The following is a 16,085-nucleotide window of genomic DNA, read 5'->3' as shown; positions in this document are numbered from 1 at the left end:
AGTTTCACAACTGGTAAGGAAGCAGCTGTCGTGGACTTCCTACATCTCCCAAGCTTTTCTCATAGTTTACAGCTCAAAAGACCTTTCATTGTAGCCTATACTGTTACAGGAAATCATGGAGCTCTGGTAATTAGCGGTTTGGGCACAAGACAAGAGACAGGAAGCCATCTACTAAAAAAGGCAACAAATGAAATGACATTAGCTTTCCATAGCTTTGGACTTAAAAATAACACCCATTTCAGCCACACCTGGAATACAGAGACCATGAAAATCTAACCAAGCAAAAAGTCCTTATTAATCATTTGTCCCAGAAAACCACCATAGGAAGGTTGCATTGTTCTAAATTACTTATATGTTGGGCCTAAGAGTTAGAGGGTCTTCTGTTTATAAACATAAGACCCACAGAATAGGAAGGGGCCAGTCATCAAGTCAGGCCTCCTCTTCAGTGAAGAAATCCAAGTCCAAGTCCAAATACTTGGGCTGCCTGCCTGAACTCATCCATAATTCCAAGAAAAAATAGTCTCAGAAATTATCTGGGTCTGCAGACTATGAAGGATTATAGTTAGCCAAAGGAAGCAAGAGTAACCTTTATCTGGGCTGCACTTGGTCTTTGAATGATATGCCAGGGACGCAGTCTAAGAAATAGGGTGTCAGGATAAAAATAAAACGTTAATTAAAATTAAAAACTAAATAGCTTAACAAACTTATATATGCACTCTCTTTCTGTTATTCTAAAATTATAATTAATCAATAATTTTGTTTTCGGGGGTGGGCACAGCCCTAGGGAAGTTAGTCCTACTCCGCTAAAGAAGCTATATCCATCTTTTCCCATTTTGAATGAATGAAATGGCAGCAAAGTCCTGCACATTTAGGGAAACCAACTTACCTCTGCATGAGGAAAGGGAGGTTCTGGTAGGTATACCTTCGTCTGCTTGTTGTGACATAACCTAAAGTTGAAAGGAGAGGGCAAAACAATCCAGAATTATAAGCCTGTCTGACCAGACACAGCAAGTAACTGCTGCCACCTACTGCTCAGCTCTTCAGCCAAAGTTTGATGGCAGCAACAGTCAAATAATTAAATGAATCTGGAGACTTCTCCAAGATCCCCCTGAATGTCTATATCTGGGGGTCCTTTGAAAACTAACAATGTAATCATAGTATATCCCTTCATGGGCATCAGTCCTGGGCACTTATGTCATAATAAATCTGTAAGTCTTGAAGGGATTAAAATGACTTTTTGGGTGTTTTTCCTGTATCAGACTCAGATGCTTCCCCTTCTGTTGATTATTTATAGAGGAAGTGCAGTTATAGAAGAAAGAGACAATAGCTATGGTTTGGGGAAAGAATTTCTGGGAGCTATCCTTCTGGAGGACTACCAGTTCCCTATCTGGCCTTCTTTCAGGGATCTCCATGGATCAAAAATCAGAGGTTAATTGTTGAAATAGAACTGACATTGTCTGAATCCCATCACATGGATTATATGTCAATAATAAATAGGACACACAACACTTCTCCAAAAGTGCTAGCTCAGAAAGATATGAAGTACTTCCGAATGTACAGAATAAGAATGGACAAACCAGTTTCTAAGGTCTCTGGAGTAGGTGGGCTAAAACCTTTGATGGAGGGTGTTTAAAGACAAACCTCTAAAGGCCCAAAACTCCATTTCACCCCCAAAGAGCTCTGAATGCCCCCCTCCCCAGACCAGAGTGCTTTTCCCCATTTCTCAGAAACATTAAAAAAAAAATGAAGTGATCAGCCAAAGCCTTGAATCTCTTTTCTGATAAACACAAGCTGCCGCCACCTACCATTCAGCAAAGATCTGGGAAAACTCAAGAGAGCTGTTTGCCACAGGTGAAATGAAGTAGAAGAGGATGTTGGAAAGTCCAGCAGAGTCAATGTACTGATAGAGACACTCCAAAAGATCATAGATCACTCCAGAGGGGTAGCAAGGGACCAGCACATTTCCTCCATTTCGAACTGTAAGAGCTTAACAAAGACACAAGGCAATAAAAATATAAGATATACAGTTCCAATAGTGTCCAACTAAATAAACTCACAAACATGGCATAATGGCGGCAGCTGTCCCTGTGGTTTCTCCTCAACATGAAGATACTGAAAGATATTGTCTCTGAACACAGAGGTTTCATTAAATGGCAATAAAGTAAACAAGCATTGGCAGACTCCTCTGAATTTAGAAAAGACAGTTATGTCCACAATTATTAATTCGAAACCTTTTTGCATACATATTCCATACATTGTGCAAAAGTGCTCTCTTTTCTATGAACAGAACTAGTGCTTCATGCTGGTCCATTTCACTAATAATAGTAGAGTTCTGTATTCATTTCTTTTTGCTTTATATACTAGTAATCCTGAAAAATGCATTTTTCCAACAGCTGCTCAGATGTTTCAGAAACTTTTTATGTCTCCATCCCTCTTCTATATTCTATGTGTGGCTACTCCCAAGTCTGTATAAACTAATACTTGTTTGAAATGGTATAGGGCAGGGGTAGGCAACCTTGGCTCTTTTATGACTCTTGGACTTCAACTCCCAGAATTCTGGCTCAGGAATTCTGGCTCAGGAATTCTGGGAGTTGAAGTCCACGAGTCATAAAAGAGCCAAGGTTGCCTACCCCTGGTATAGGGTCTCCTGCTTGAGCAGGGGGCTGGGACTAAAAGACCTCCAAGGTCCTTTCCAATTCTGTTAGTCTCTTATATTTTCTGTTTAAGGTTATCTCTTTGTTTATTAATTAATTTAAGTATCTAATTTTTCTCTTCAAAACTAGGGCTCTCTTGGAGAAGCCACAATTAAAACTGAGAATCTAACATTTTTTTCCTGTAAAAGGTATGTTGTTGTTATTGTTGTTAATTGTGAAGTCGTGTGCGACCCATCGTGACCCCCCTTCCTGTCCTGTACCATCTTCTGGAGTCCATTTAAGCTCACGCCTACTGCTTCGGTGACTCCATCCATCCACCTCATTCTCTGTCATCCCCTTCTTTTATTGCCCTCAATCTTTCCCAGCATTAGGCCCTTCTCCAGTGAGTCCTTCCTTCTCATTAGGTGGCCAAAGTATTTGAGTTTCAACTTCAGGATCTGGCCTTCTAAAGAGCAGTCGGGGTTGATCTCTTCTAGGACTGACCGGTTTGAACGCCTTGCAGTCCAAGGGACTCGCAGGAGTCTTCTCCAGCACCATAGTTCAAAGGCCTCAATTCTTTGTCGCTCAGCCTTTCTTATAGTCCAACTTTCACATCCATATAAAAGGTACAGAAAACAGTATAGGCAATACAGCGGGATAATAAAAACTAAGTTATAAATCAGCAGTTGCTGATTTTTGCGGCCAATGGGAGCATAAAGGAAATTTGAGAGTATGTTATGGATATTATTATGGCTGTCATGGGAGGCAAGATCAAGCATAAAATACCCCATGGCGGGTACACTTCCATAGAAAGCAATGGGCAATTATTTTCATTTTTCAGGATGCCTCCAATAGAAATAAAGATTGTGCTTGAGTTTGATGGTCTTGCTTTGCAGCTTGTTAGCTTCTCATTTACTTTTTTTCCAATTAATTAAAAAAAATAGAATCAAGTGGGTTCATGGAGCCCATCGCATGCCTAGGGAAACGCCTTGTGGGCCCTACACTTATCAAGATTGTAAGTAAAAATATATAAAAGATCTGGAAAAATAGTTTTTAACATGGGGCTATTTCTTTGCTTAGTGTAACTCGGAATAATAGGTGGCAGCCTTCTCAGTGAAGAAATCTTCTGGCTTCAGAGAAAGTGAACCTATCCAAGATTCTCCAGGCCAGGATGGGTATATAAGGGGTCTTCCTATTCCAATTTAAACTTGCTGGAATAATAATCCAAGTGTTGGTGCATTCTTGCTTCCATAGGTATTCTTTGGCTTCAACTTCTGGCTCTGGTTTATTTCTTAGGTAAGACTTACTATTTTGTCCTTTGATTTCTAATTCCCACCTCCTGACTGACTGCAGATTATGCTATGTCCCAACCTGACAACGTAGAGATGCAATCTCAGTGCTATTCTTTCAGGGTCTCTGGCACTGTGCAAGCTCAGTGTCTCTCGAACTAGACAAAGGGGAGACACAACTATCTCTGGAACATAAGTGTAATGGTATGAGGGAAGGACCTATGTTAATATATATGGTGGTGGAAGAGAGGTACTTTCAGATTTGCAAGATTGATGTCAGCCTTACAGGGTAGACCAGACTGGAAACCAAACCAGATGAGATAATCCTATTTTATTATATAGCTCCATTAACGGAATCTTGCAAGTCTGAAAGTACATCTCTCCCCTGCCTGCCCCCGCCTTCTTTACAGCCCAAGAAAGTAGGGAGGGTCTCTTCTGAGCTTCTTGTCCCAGCCACATTCCTGCTGTGGGTTCAGCTGCTTTTTATCCAAGCATTCCCTTAGCTGCATCTCTTTGTCTTGTTTCTCAAGGTAATTTCCAGATACCATTACAACAAGTGATCTAGCTCTTCTTATCACCCTTATCAAGTTTAGGCATCTTTTAGCATCTTAAAATTATTCACATTAGTATCAAAGTAAAAAAAAAAAAACAATATAGATGGATCACAACCGGATTAAGTTTTACCTCTCCCCTTCTGGAATTTAATTTCTCTGACCTTTAAATATGTAGGAACATACTGATACTTATTTTTTTGGTCCATCAAAACAATTATCTTCTGAGAGTAAAACAAAAATCACGTACTGCAGCCTGGTGTTATCAAGGTAGACTAGCTGCTATCAACAGTACTGGACTTATGAGGTAGTTCTGGACTTATGAGTCTGCTATTATGGTCATAAGTCATGAATGTTGTAAAGCAGGTCATCACCAACCCAATTTTACAACATTTTTTCCAGAGGTTGTTAAATGACTAACCATGGGCGTTAAGTGAATCTGCAGTCATTAAGTGAACCTATTGTTCATTTAATGACTGCAGATTCACTTAACGCCCATGTCATAAATCATGGTCATGTGCTTGCAGGATGCTGCAAATGATGGTAAATGTGGGCTGGTTGCTGAGCGCCTGAAATGCGATTACATGACTGGGAGGGGGCTGTTGAAACTTTGGAACTATGTTTTTTTTTGGGGGGGGTGTCCATCATAACTTCAAATGGTCCCTAAGCAACTGGTCGTAAGTTACAGTTTTTGACATTACATTTCTGGGCTGTAAAAATCTAAATGACCACTAGATGGCAAATTAGCTCAACTCAACCCACCCCCAGAGGCCTCCTGATCAATTGGGCCACATAGTCAGGATCTGAAATCTCTGGCATTTCAAGAATCATGCTCCATGGCACAGCTTTACAGGTGGCCCTGAGCTCTCTGGTCAATGGGAGGAAAGAACACAGAATAACAGGGTTGGACGAGACCTTGAGGTTTTGTAGTCCAACCCCCTGCTCAAGCAGGAGGCCCTACAACATTCCAGACAACAGGGTTTCCAATATCCTCTTGAAAACCTCTAATGCTGGAACACCCACAACTTCCGGAAGTGAGCCGTTCCACTGGTTACTTGTTCTCACTGTCAGGAAATTTCTCCTTAATTCTAGGTTAGATCTCTCTTTAATGTCTTCTGCTCTCAGGTACTCTGGAGAATAAGCTGACCCTTCTTCTCTGTGACAGTCCCTCAAGAACCGGAAGACTGCTATCACATCATGCTTCGTCCTTCTTTTCAATAGACTAGACATACTTAAGGCTTGGACAGGGAAAATGGGATGAGATCCTGGGACTGTCTGAGAGAGAAACAGGAAGTAACTTATTGGGCTGCTTTCTGTTGGAAAAGAACAGCAAGCCAGCAAAATCTCTCTGCAAGGCAACGGGAGGGAGGGATGGAATCAGCCAGGGAGAAAAGAGGGGGAAGCCAATAAAAACAAGACTGAAGCAATGACAGTGTTCTGATGAGCAAAGAGAGAAAAGCAAAAGAAAAGCAGGATTAGAACAGATCTTGCTGTAATATTTTCCTTGATTCTATCATCCTATACATCAGTGGTGGCGAACCTATGGCACGTGTGAGCCCTCTCTGTGGGCACGCGGGCCGTCGCCCCAGCCCCACCTCCCCCCGTGGCCCCCTCCTCACCAGCAGCCCCCCTGGAGGAGAGTCACTCCCGGGCGCGGCCTGTATGGAGCAGCGCAGCCAAGGACATAGCCAGGCAGCAGGGACAAGACTCCGCCCTCGTGCCTCATAGCGTGCAGATGATGCTGTGGGGTGTGGGCGGAGAGCGTGGCTGCCATGGTGCTGCAGGGTTGCCTGGGCAATCTGCTGCGGCAGGCCATGGAGGTGGTACGTGGTCCTGCGGGCAGGCGGGGCAGGGGGCTGGCAGGGACGGAGCAGGCAGAACGGGAGGCGGAGCAGGGGCAGGGGGCGGTTTTGGGTCTCTAAAAGTTTTGCCATCACTGCTATACATAATTCTTCAAGTTCATTGCATATTGGGGTTTTAAAAAACTGCCAGCTAAGTGATTACTTTGCACCTTGGATTAAGAGTCTAGATTTTATAAAAAGTACTAAGTGTTTGATGGCATTCTATGATATTTATTTTCTTCCTTTCTGACTTGCTTGCTATGAAGACTTTAGAATTGCATCCCTTTAAGCCGGGGGTAGGCAACCTTGGCTCTTTTATGACTCATGGGCCTGATAAACTCATCCTTATGCACTGCTTTCACTAAGACCCTAATTAACACCTATCGCCAGGAGAGGGCAGCAGAATTCCAGAAAGCTATTTTGACTAAAAGAAGCACAAATCAGGAAACAGATCCTGGTATTGCAATGTACAGACACACATACACGCATACATACATATCCTTCAAAGGATAAAAACTGTAGGATGGATTAAACTCTGCAAGTGTCATCATGCTGACTTTCCAGCAACTGCAGCGCAAACATGTAAAATAATTAGTAACTCATACAAGGGAAGGTTTGTGAGTTCCTGCAATGAAATATTTCTCATAGCTAGCAGGAAGGTAGAGCCAAGGGCTCCTTTGGACTGTCATCATCATTGCTCATGAGCTCGATGGAGAATATAGTTTGACAGTGTCAAACATCAGAAAGGGCTATGTTGGGAAAAGTTGCTCCGAAATATGTAACTGCAAAACAGTTGAGATGATGTCAAAATTCTATAGAAAACAACATAATCCTGATTATAGCCATGGATCAATCAAAAAGCAAGGAACATCCTAGATGAGAAACAAACAAATGAGGAAAGTAATCTAATGCACATTTATGCATTATAGCAGAGGTCACCAATCTTTCTTGCTTGGTGGACTGGAAGGAAGGGGGAAGCATTTTATGTGCAAGTGCATGTGCACACGCATGGGGCCACGATCATCCGTGTGACACAAATGGGACGGGGCTAGCGCTTGCATGATACTCGTTAGCCCTGCCCCGTTCTTGTGCACAGTGTCCTGTTTCTGCGCCCTGAGGTGCGGTGTTGGCCCTTTTGTGCCACGCGGTGTCGCAGCATCCTGTTTTTGCACCACGCAATGTGGTGGCGTCCCGTTTTTGTGCCCCGTGGTGCAGCAGCATCCCATTTTTGCACCCTGCGGCGCTAACGCAAGTGGGTGAGTACGTGCACATGTGCACGCACTGGCCAGGCTGTCCCACGGCCTAGTGGCCAGCAGCCCATGGGCCGTGGCCCACAGGTTGGGGACCTCCGCATTATAGGGTAAAGGATATAAGATTCTCCATAAGGAATTCAATCACAGGTAAGCATCTGAGAACATGCATAAGGACCTGGACAGTGCATAGCCTATTCAGTCCCTTTAGAGTGGAGCTGGACTGAGAATTGGAGCTACAACAGTCTGGTGTAGTTGTAAAGGTGTTGGAATAGAAACCAGGAGATTGTGAGTTCTAGTTCCGATTGAAGAAGAGCTGGCTGGGTGAGTTGAAACCAATCAATTTCTCTCAGCCCAATTCACCTCACAGGGTTATTGTTGGGCAGAAAATAGGAGGGAAGAAGTATCATGTAGATATCACCTGGAGTTGTATAAGATGGGATAATAATAACAATTACAATTAATATAAAAGTCGACAAAGCTTAGCCAGCTGAAAGTGAACAGAAACACACCTGAACTAAGTAGGATATGGCACTCTTCCCACTTAGAAGATCTAATTATATTTATTATTATTTTAATAACTTTATTTTCTTGCAAGTTGCTGTGACGCCATTTGATAAAACAGGCTATAAAACTGGGCAAATAAAATGCTTCTCCCCTCCCGATCACATGGACTATTTCAGGCAAACTGGAATATTATACTGTTTGCACTCATGACATTGTACAGCTCAACAATTATCAGTTTTGCTGACAGTGAAAATTAATTTGCTAGCTAGTTCTAAATTTGTAATCACAGCTGTGGTGATACCTATCTATAAACCAAAAAAAAAGAAAAGAAAAGAAAAGAAGTTCATACCAATTTTATAAATGGAAATTATAGGGAATTGTTGATAAGTTTGGTTGTCCTTGCCAAGGGTTGTAATGATCAGCGGAGAATACAATTACTTTATGTAAATGGAGACAAGGGTCCATAATAAAAATAACTCAAAAGCCATTGCTTAAATAAAGAAAAAATAAAACGCCAGTCTGGACTATGGATGCTGTGCATAATAATTAATACCATTAGAAGAAACATGAATTAATTAAAAACACATACCTTCATAGGCACACACATATAATATCAGTCTCTTAAATGAAAATCCAAGAACAAACTCCAAAATAGACTTAAGAATGTTTAATATAATTGAAATGATGGGATTCATATGTTTTTAATTCTGCTTCAATTAAAGCCCCCTTTCCACACTGGCGAAGGAGAGATTACTTTGTTTCAACAAAGCATTTTATCCTGGGCAGTCTCCTCTACAGTGCCCTGCTGCTTCCATCCAAATTGTATTGCTACCTGTATCTATTTTTATCTCCTACCTAAACCATAATGGCAGAGGATGAGCATAATAACAGAAATAAAAACCAACCCCTAACACAAGAAATCAATCCAAATTCTAGTGGGGAAATATGCCCTTTAAAAAATCTTCCTCCCTAAGGCTACTTGAAGTCCCTCCGTTCTTGACTGCTGAGGGTTCATAAAGAAATGAACCACTGCAGCTACCAGGTTTCTACCCAACAACAACCCAACCCTTCCCTTCCTCATCCCTTCCCTTCCTCATCCCTTCCCTTCCCTTCCCCATCCCTTCCCTGTATGTTTCAAATGTGTATAGCTCCTCTGGAAAGTTGCCGCAAGTGAAATTCCATCTCCTTCCTCAAACCTTGAACTTTTCAGAAAAAGTAAGGATGGGGAATGAGTTGTCTGGGTGCTTTGGAAGCATTCTGGAGTCTAAAGTCTTATCCTCAACATATTCTTGGGAGCAACATCAGTATCAATGGCAGATTTGGAGCAACTGTCCCTTCTCAGGGTCACTCATGCTTTGTCACCTTGCATGCAGGTTATTGCAATGTCATATACCTGGGGTTGCCCTTAAAGACCACTCAGAACCTCCAACTGACCCTGAAGAGCACCAGCGTTGTGCCTTGGTATTGCGCCTCTTTGAGTTTCTGGCTACAACTCTAGGAGCGGGCTGTCACCCCAAAAACGTTTCATGGCACAAGGCCTGGATAGCTGAGAATCACCTTTTCTGTCATTGTTTTTGACTGTCTCATAAGATCTGATAAAATGGACTCACTTTGTGTTCCATCAATCTAATAATGCCATCTGATGGAGCCTAAGAAGCAGGCCTTTTGTCACGATATCTGCCCTTTGGAATAGCATCTTCCTAGAATAGTGTTTTTCAACCTTGGCAACTGTAAGAAAGGTAGACTTCAACTCCCAGAATTCCTTAGCCAGCATGCCAGCAAAAAGATGGCAGGAGACCTGTGCTTTTGCATCGAAGACAGCAAAATAGAGGGTGATACTGTATTATCCTGCTTATCAGTTTCCCAGAGACATCTGTCTGGTTACTGCAGAAATATGAACTGCTCTGATTTTGCAGCAAGATTTTTTTAAAAAGAGCACAGAGCAAAAACCACTAAGTCTTTCTCCATCTTTTCCTACCCCATAGCAGAGAGACAAAAGACTGTGTAGCAATTAAACCAGAAGACAAATCCACAAGCAGACATACAAACTCAGGATGCTGAATTTTTATAAAGCCAAATCCCTGATCCATCTAGCTTAGCACTCACTACTCTGGCAGTTTTCCCAATACATTTTTAGATCATTGTCCTCAGTCTTAACTGAATCTAGGACATTTCCATGCAACCTGTGAAGTGCACTATTAAATTACAGCCTCCCAGATTTCTTGCTCTTAAGCCTGAAGCTGGGAAAAAGAACAGGAATTAATCCCATATTATGCAGAGGTGCTGCATGAAGACCAGCCTCCAGAACTGCAGGCGCATGGCCAATGTTAATCAAAGGCAGACTGTATTTCTGGATTTGGGGTCATGTCTCCTTCTGCTTCTGCTGATTGTTCAGTGATTAAGCATAGGAAAAGGGATAACTGGCAAAAGGAAATAATGTTTCCAAAGAATGCAAATAGATTTTAAGTTAGCAAAACAGAAGATGGCGTAAGATTGTATCTTATGATTAATGATTGTAACAATGAGTTATGATCTATCACTTGTCACTTTGTTGTTGTATGTGTGTACACTGAGAATTATGCACCAGAAATGAATTCCTTGTGTGTCCAATCACACTTGGCCAATAAAGAATCCTATCCTATCCTATTTGAACTATGGTGCTGGAGAAGACTCCTGCGAGTCCCTTGGACTGCAAGGCGTTCAAACCGGTCAGTCCTAGAAGAGATCAACCCCGACTGCTCTTTAGAAGGCCAGATCCTGAAGTTGAAACTCAAATACTTTGGCCACCTAATGAGAAGGAAGGACTCACTGGAGAAGGGCCTAATGCTGGGAAAGATTGAGGGCAATAGAAGAAGGGGACGACAGAGAATGAGATGGCTGGATGGAGTCACTGAAGCAGTAGGTGAGAACTTAAATGGACTCCAGAAGACGGTAGAGGACAGGAAGACCTGGAGGAACGTTGTCCATGGGGTCGCGATGGGTCGGACACGACTTCGCAATTAACAACAACAATCCTATCCTATGCTATCCTGTTCTGTCCTGTCCTAACCTAACCTACCCTGAGATTCTCTATAGAGCTCCATCAAAACAGAATTTACTGGCAGCAATGTTGCTAATATTTAGCGGAGAACAAAGAGGAGCAAATAACTTAATCTCATTATGCCAGATCCAAAATAATTCTCCCTTCCCAAAAAGAACAATTTTCATTTCTCGCCAATTATATTTGTGAGAGAGACAAAGGCGACCTGTAAAAATACCATCTGACCTATGCCATAGAAGGAGAGAAGAAGCAATCACTTGGACTGATTAAATGAGCCTTAGAGATATTTCCTACATACTGCATATATTTCCCAAGTCAGAATTCAAAGCACACAAAACCACTGCCCAGCCACCTACCAAGGTTACTGCAGAATTCGCCCACCATTCCATCTGGATTGGCTGTGGGAATCTGGGTGAGTCCAGTCAGGATGAGAACATCACTGTTTTTAAGAGAAGCCTGATCCATGGGCTGAAAGGAAAATTTGAGAAAAATCATTTATGTAATAAATGGGCAGTGCTATCCATCTTAAGCAGTGGTTCTCTAGAAAGCAAAGAAAAAGACAGAAATACAATAAATAAATAGAATCAGTTAAACCTGGCAAGGGCCATTAAAAATTGCTCTAATGAGATATACATCACATACCAGCCTATGCTAACATCCAGGCCCCAACGCCTGAGGTAAAGCCAGGTCTTTATAGCCTTCCAGAAGGCTAATGGGGTCAGGATCATCCAAATCTTGGGGGGGGGGGCACCAAGACAGAGAATACATGCTTCTAAGTCTCATCAGGTGATATTGTTTCACTGAAGTGACCCAAAGCATGCCCACCTAGCCAGATCTGTAGAACAAACATAAACTATTGTAGGATAAGCAATCCTACAAACATTTCCTGAAAATAAATATTTAGGCTAGTACAATGAAAAGATGTGCCTTATTTGTAGTGGCTTCAGGGAGTTTACAAAAGATGACCCTTTATTATGCATTTATTATACTAATCAGATTTGCATGCAGCCCCAGAGTTCTTCCAAAAGCTACTGCTGAATTATACTTTGACTGAATTATAGAAAAGGGAATTATTAAAGGCAGTAAGCAACCATATTCAGTTTTCATTACATTTATTAATTCCCTGGTTCTCTCCCCATTTTAAAGGGCCATTTCACACATTATATTCAAATGCCAAGTATACCTTATTAGTTATCCTAAAGAAGCTGCAGACTCTGGATTTGCTAATTTTGAAGTTGACAGTGAACTTCTGTCTTGCAAATATACTGAACTAGTTGACTACACAAATACAAAAACATATTTTCAAATTCAAATAACAAAGCACATGATAAGGAACCAGAGTGCAAGAAATATGTGTTATACAGATGTGATGTTTAATTACAACTCTTTATCTTAGGAACTAAGATGTTTCTGGATCTTTTCAGATATACCTCTACATTGTCCTAGCTTTGGGGAACAAATTAGATCGGATGTATTGATTATCACAGATTCCAACAACAAATGGCAGTATATGTGGTACTTAAATGCTGACAAACATCTCCTGGACAATTTTGTCTATATTGTTTCAAAAAGTATCTCTGTCCCAGTGATGGAAGGTTGGGCAAAAGTCAAATATAAATGAACAGTGTGACATAGTGGATGGATAAAAAAGTTCTTAAGACACTTTCTAAAAACCAACACACAACAAAATGCAGTAGCCATGAGATGCTTGTCAAATGAAAATGCCAATAAACCAGTAAAAGTATCATTGAATTAGCTGTGGGAAATACACATAGCAGTCAGGTAGGATTCAATAGTCATAATTTCATCTTCTATTGACCCAAGGTGCTGCTATTGATTCCCGGAGTCAACCTTCAGAATAATATACTTTAAAAGACTTTTGACAAATCTTCTGGGCTGCCCTATCTCCTTCCCCTGCCATTATCAGCTCCAATTTTGCTTTCTAAGTCAAGAGTCAATTTTCATAACTTATTGTTGCTGGGAGTTGTATTGAGGCAAAGTGTCCTTGGAGAAACTGTTCGTTTCAAATTTCAACCAGAAAACATCTTATGAGTTTCAGTTATTCTGAAACAAGATAAGCTTTCTGATAGGAAGGGCTCAAAATTAATCAGCCTATCAAACAATGGGCATCTATTGAAACTGAAAGCAACAGTCTTTTTTGGCTGTGTGCTTCCCAGGAATATGATTCTATAGTACACTTTCTTTGAAAATGGAAGGTCCATTTTAACTATAATTCCTGTGAAGTTCAAGCTGCAAGTGAGTGCCATTGCTTAAGGTAGCAAAAAATCCCTCTTCTCTTTTCAACCCCATACACAAGAAGTATCAGCAAATTTACAAGAACTCCTGAGTCCCATGACTGTGAGGGGGTTGCATATAAATTTAAATAAAGAGAGACAAGTCTTGCCTTAGAAGTTGTGGGTGCTCCATCACTGGAGGCTTTTAAGAAGACACTGGACAGTCATTTGTTTGAAATGGCATAAGGTTTCTTGCCTGAGCAGGAGGTAGGACTAGAAGACCTCCAATAACTCTGTTATTCTGTTAAATTCTATATTTGGAGGATATAGCAAGTTTCAGAAGGAATGTCTAAAGAATTCTAAACAGCCCAATGAGATCAGTGTGCTGACAGATTGCTTGGGGAAGGAGGAAGGACCCCAATGGAGAGGAGTAATATAACAAAATACTTTGCACTTTGTATTCTGCCACAATTTGACGCAGTTTGTCAAAGATTTGTTTTCTCAAAGGCAGTATACGGTTAGAAGACTCTTGCATCATACGTTGCTTTGTTTCTCTTGAAAGCCATATAAGACAATGTCTATGGCAGGGGTAGGCAACCTTGGCTCTTTTATGACTTGTGGACTTCAACTCCCAGAATTCTTGAGCCAGCCATGCTGGCTCATGAATTCTGGGAGTTGAAGTCCACGAGTCGTAAAAGAGCCAAGGTTGCCTATCCCTCGTCTATGGAGACAAAATTATGGATCTTGTGAGAATTAACGTCCTGGAAACAACATCTATAGACCATTGCTTACCCTCTATGTCAGTGCCTCCAAATGAAAGAAATCCTCTGCATATATTTTTTCAATATTGTAGTCCCTTCCATTGCTAGACATATTTTTAAAGTTTTTCTAAAACATGTAGTCAAATTTTGCTTGCCTGCAATTTACTCACAACAGGATAGGCTAACTTGTAATTGCTTTGGGTCTCCAAAACTTTAAAACTGTTGTTAAACCAATCATTTTACAGTGTTCTTATTCAGTTTGCTAATATCAGATAAATGCCATGTGTTCTTGTTTTAAAACATCAGCCACTATATATTTAAGCTCTTGGATGGGGGCTGTTTAGATTTGGTATTGATTTCAGTTGGTGAATATGGTCTAGACCAGTGTTTTCAAACACAGCAACTTTAAGATATGTGGATTTCAACTCCCAGAATTCTCCAGCCAGCATGCTGGGGAATTCTGGGAGTTGAAGTTGCCAAGTTTGAAAAATACTGATTTAAAACTTTATCCCTTGTTCATAGTATTTGCTTAACTTCCTCAGACACTGCTCCTAAAAATATTACTTAAGACAGGTATATTTACCTCATATTTTTGTTCTATAATGAAGACAGAAATAAGGAATTAATTCAGCTTCTTCACCAGCCTATTTTTCTTTTTACTACTATACCTTGCCAGTTGCTTACTTGTGATATTCTGAAATAAATGTTTACCAGTTGGTCTTAACATTAGTAATATCACACTTCTCAACACCACGCACCTGCCTCATTATCTTACAGCATGTTTACATTCCTTTTAGTACTTCTTGTTTGGGAATAATTCTGTTTTCTGAAAGGACACTCTCTTTTCTCCAAAAACATTTCTGAAACTGCTTGTTAAGTATGCTTAATGTCTTTTCTGGCCCACAGAATATTTTTAGATGAATTTCTACTGTTACAGTTTTAAGCAATTCTTAAGTACTTCAGGAAGGCCTTGCTCCCCTTTTCTATCCTCTTTTAGTAAACCGTCTTTGCAGAAGTTGAAATCAAATGAAGTTATGTTGGACATAAAAATTTTCTTTTCCATAACTTTAAATAAGGAGGGTTCTCCTTTAGAATATGAAAGGAGAATACTTATAATTGAATTTTCTTGAAGTAGGTGCATAAGGAGCAAATACATCTTGTTGATTGTTCCTTAGTGAATTTTAACGTATAGGTCAGTGGCCCCCAATCTTTTTGGCTTGGCAGCTCGGGCGAAGGTGGAGAAGGGATGGTTCTGTGTGAGTCGTTGATGTGTGCGCAAATATGCACAGCTCTATTTGCACAAGTGGCTTCTGCAAGTGGAGTTGCACTCAAATGCTCACCTGTCACTTGTGTAGCTGGGTTCCAAATGAGCTGTGGCCCACTAGTGGGCCGCAGCCCGGGGACCCCTAGTATAGGTGATCCTTTGGCACATCCTGTCAAGACATTCTTTCTCATTTGCCACAACTCTTGTTAAACTTAATAGAGGGTTATGTCTACAACATCCTGATTTTAATTTTTGATTCAGCCGATGTTCGAATGAAGTATTTATATGCAAAAAAGAGAGGGGTCTCTCAACTTCTGGGAAAAAACAAAGGATGTATGCATTGTATATATCAAAGTATGTGCATCTCTTCTATTGTACAATATGTAAAACCTTTTGCACCTTATTCAGGCCATATGGGTTAGAAATATGCTTAAAATGATAGTAAGGAGTTGCTCCTTTCATTCTCTGTTCAACCAAAGTGCTTCCTTTTCTGAAAAGACACATCATTAACCTCACTGTATCTGTCTATGTTTGGATTGCAACTGGAGTTCCCTTTGTAATGTAGAATCTCGTCTTCCTTTTTTTCCCCTTCCTATTGCAGATCCCTACACTTTGTTAGAAACTCATGCAGGTGATTGGGGATTCTTGGGAATTGTGCATTCAGTGGCCTCCAAACTTTATTTAAACTGAACCCTGATTTAAGATGTTCAGAAGG

The 16,085-nt window shown here is 40.9% G+C and overlaps 1 protein-coding gene across 1 annotated transcript in view; it reads right to left on the bottom strand.

Moving 5' to 3' along the window:
* Positions 1-16,085, bottom strand: part of INTS9 (integrator complex subunit 9) — a 64,434-nt gene that overhangs the window by 16,290 nt on the left and 32,059 nt on the right. The window contains exons 9-11 of the mRNA XM_039345923.1: positions 11,468-11,579; positions 1,806-1,986; positions 887-947 (exon numbers count right to left, since the gene is read on the bottom strand). Of these exons, the coding sequence (XP_039201857.1) occupies positions 887-947; positions 1,806-1,986; positions 11,468-11,579 (354 nt within the window). The remainder of the gene's footprint in view (positions 1-886; positions 948-1,805; positions 1,987-11,467; positions 11,580-16,085) is intronic.

This window comes from Crotalus tigris, unplaced genomic scaffold (genome assembly GCF_016545835.1).
Source record: "Crotalus tigris isolate CLP2741 ecotype Arizona unplaced genomic scaffold, ASM1654583v1 scf7180000017987.690289119674:8195010, whole genome shotgun sequence".
Taxonomy (NCBI): Eukaryota; Metazoa; Chordata; class Lepidosauria; order Squamata; family Viperidae; genus Crotalus; species Crotalus tigris.
This window is presented reverse-complemented; position numbering and strand designations above follow the sequence as displayed.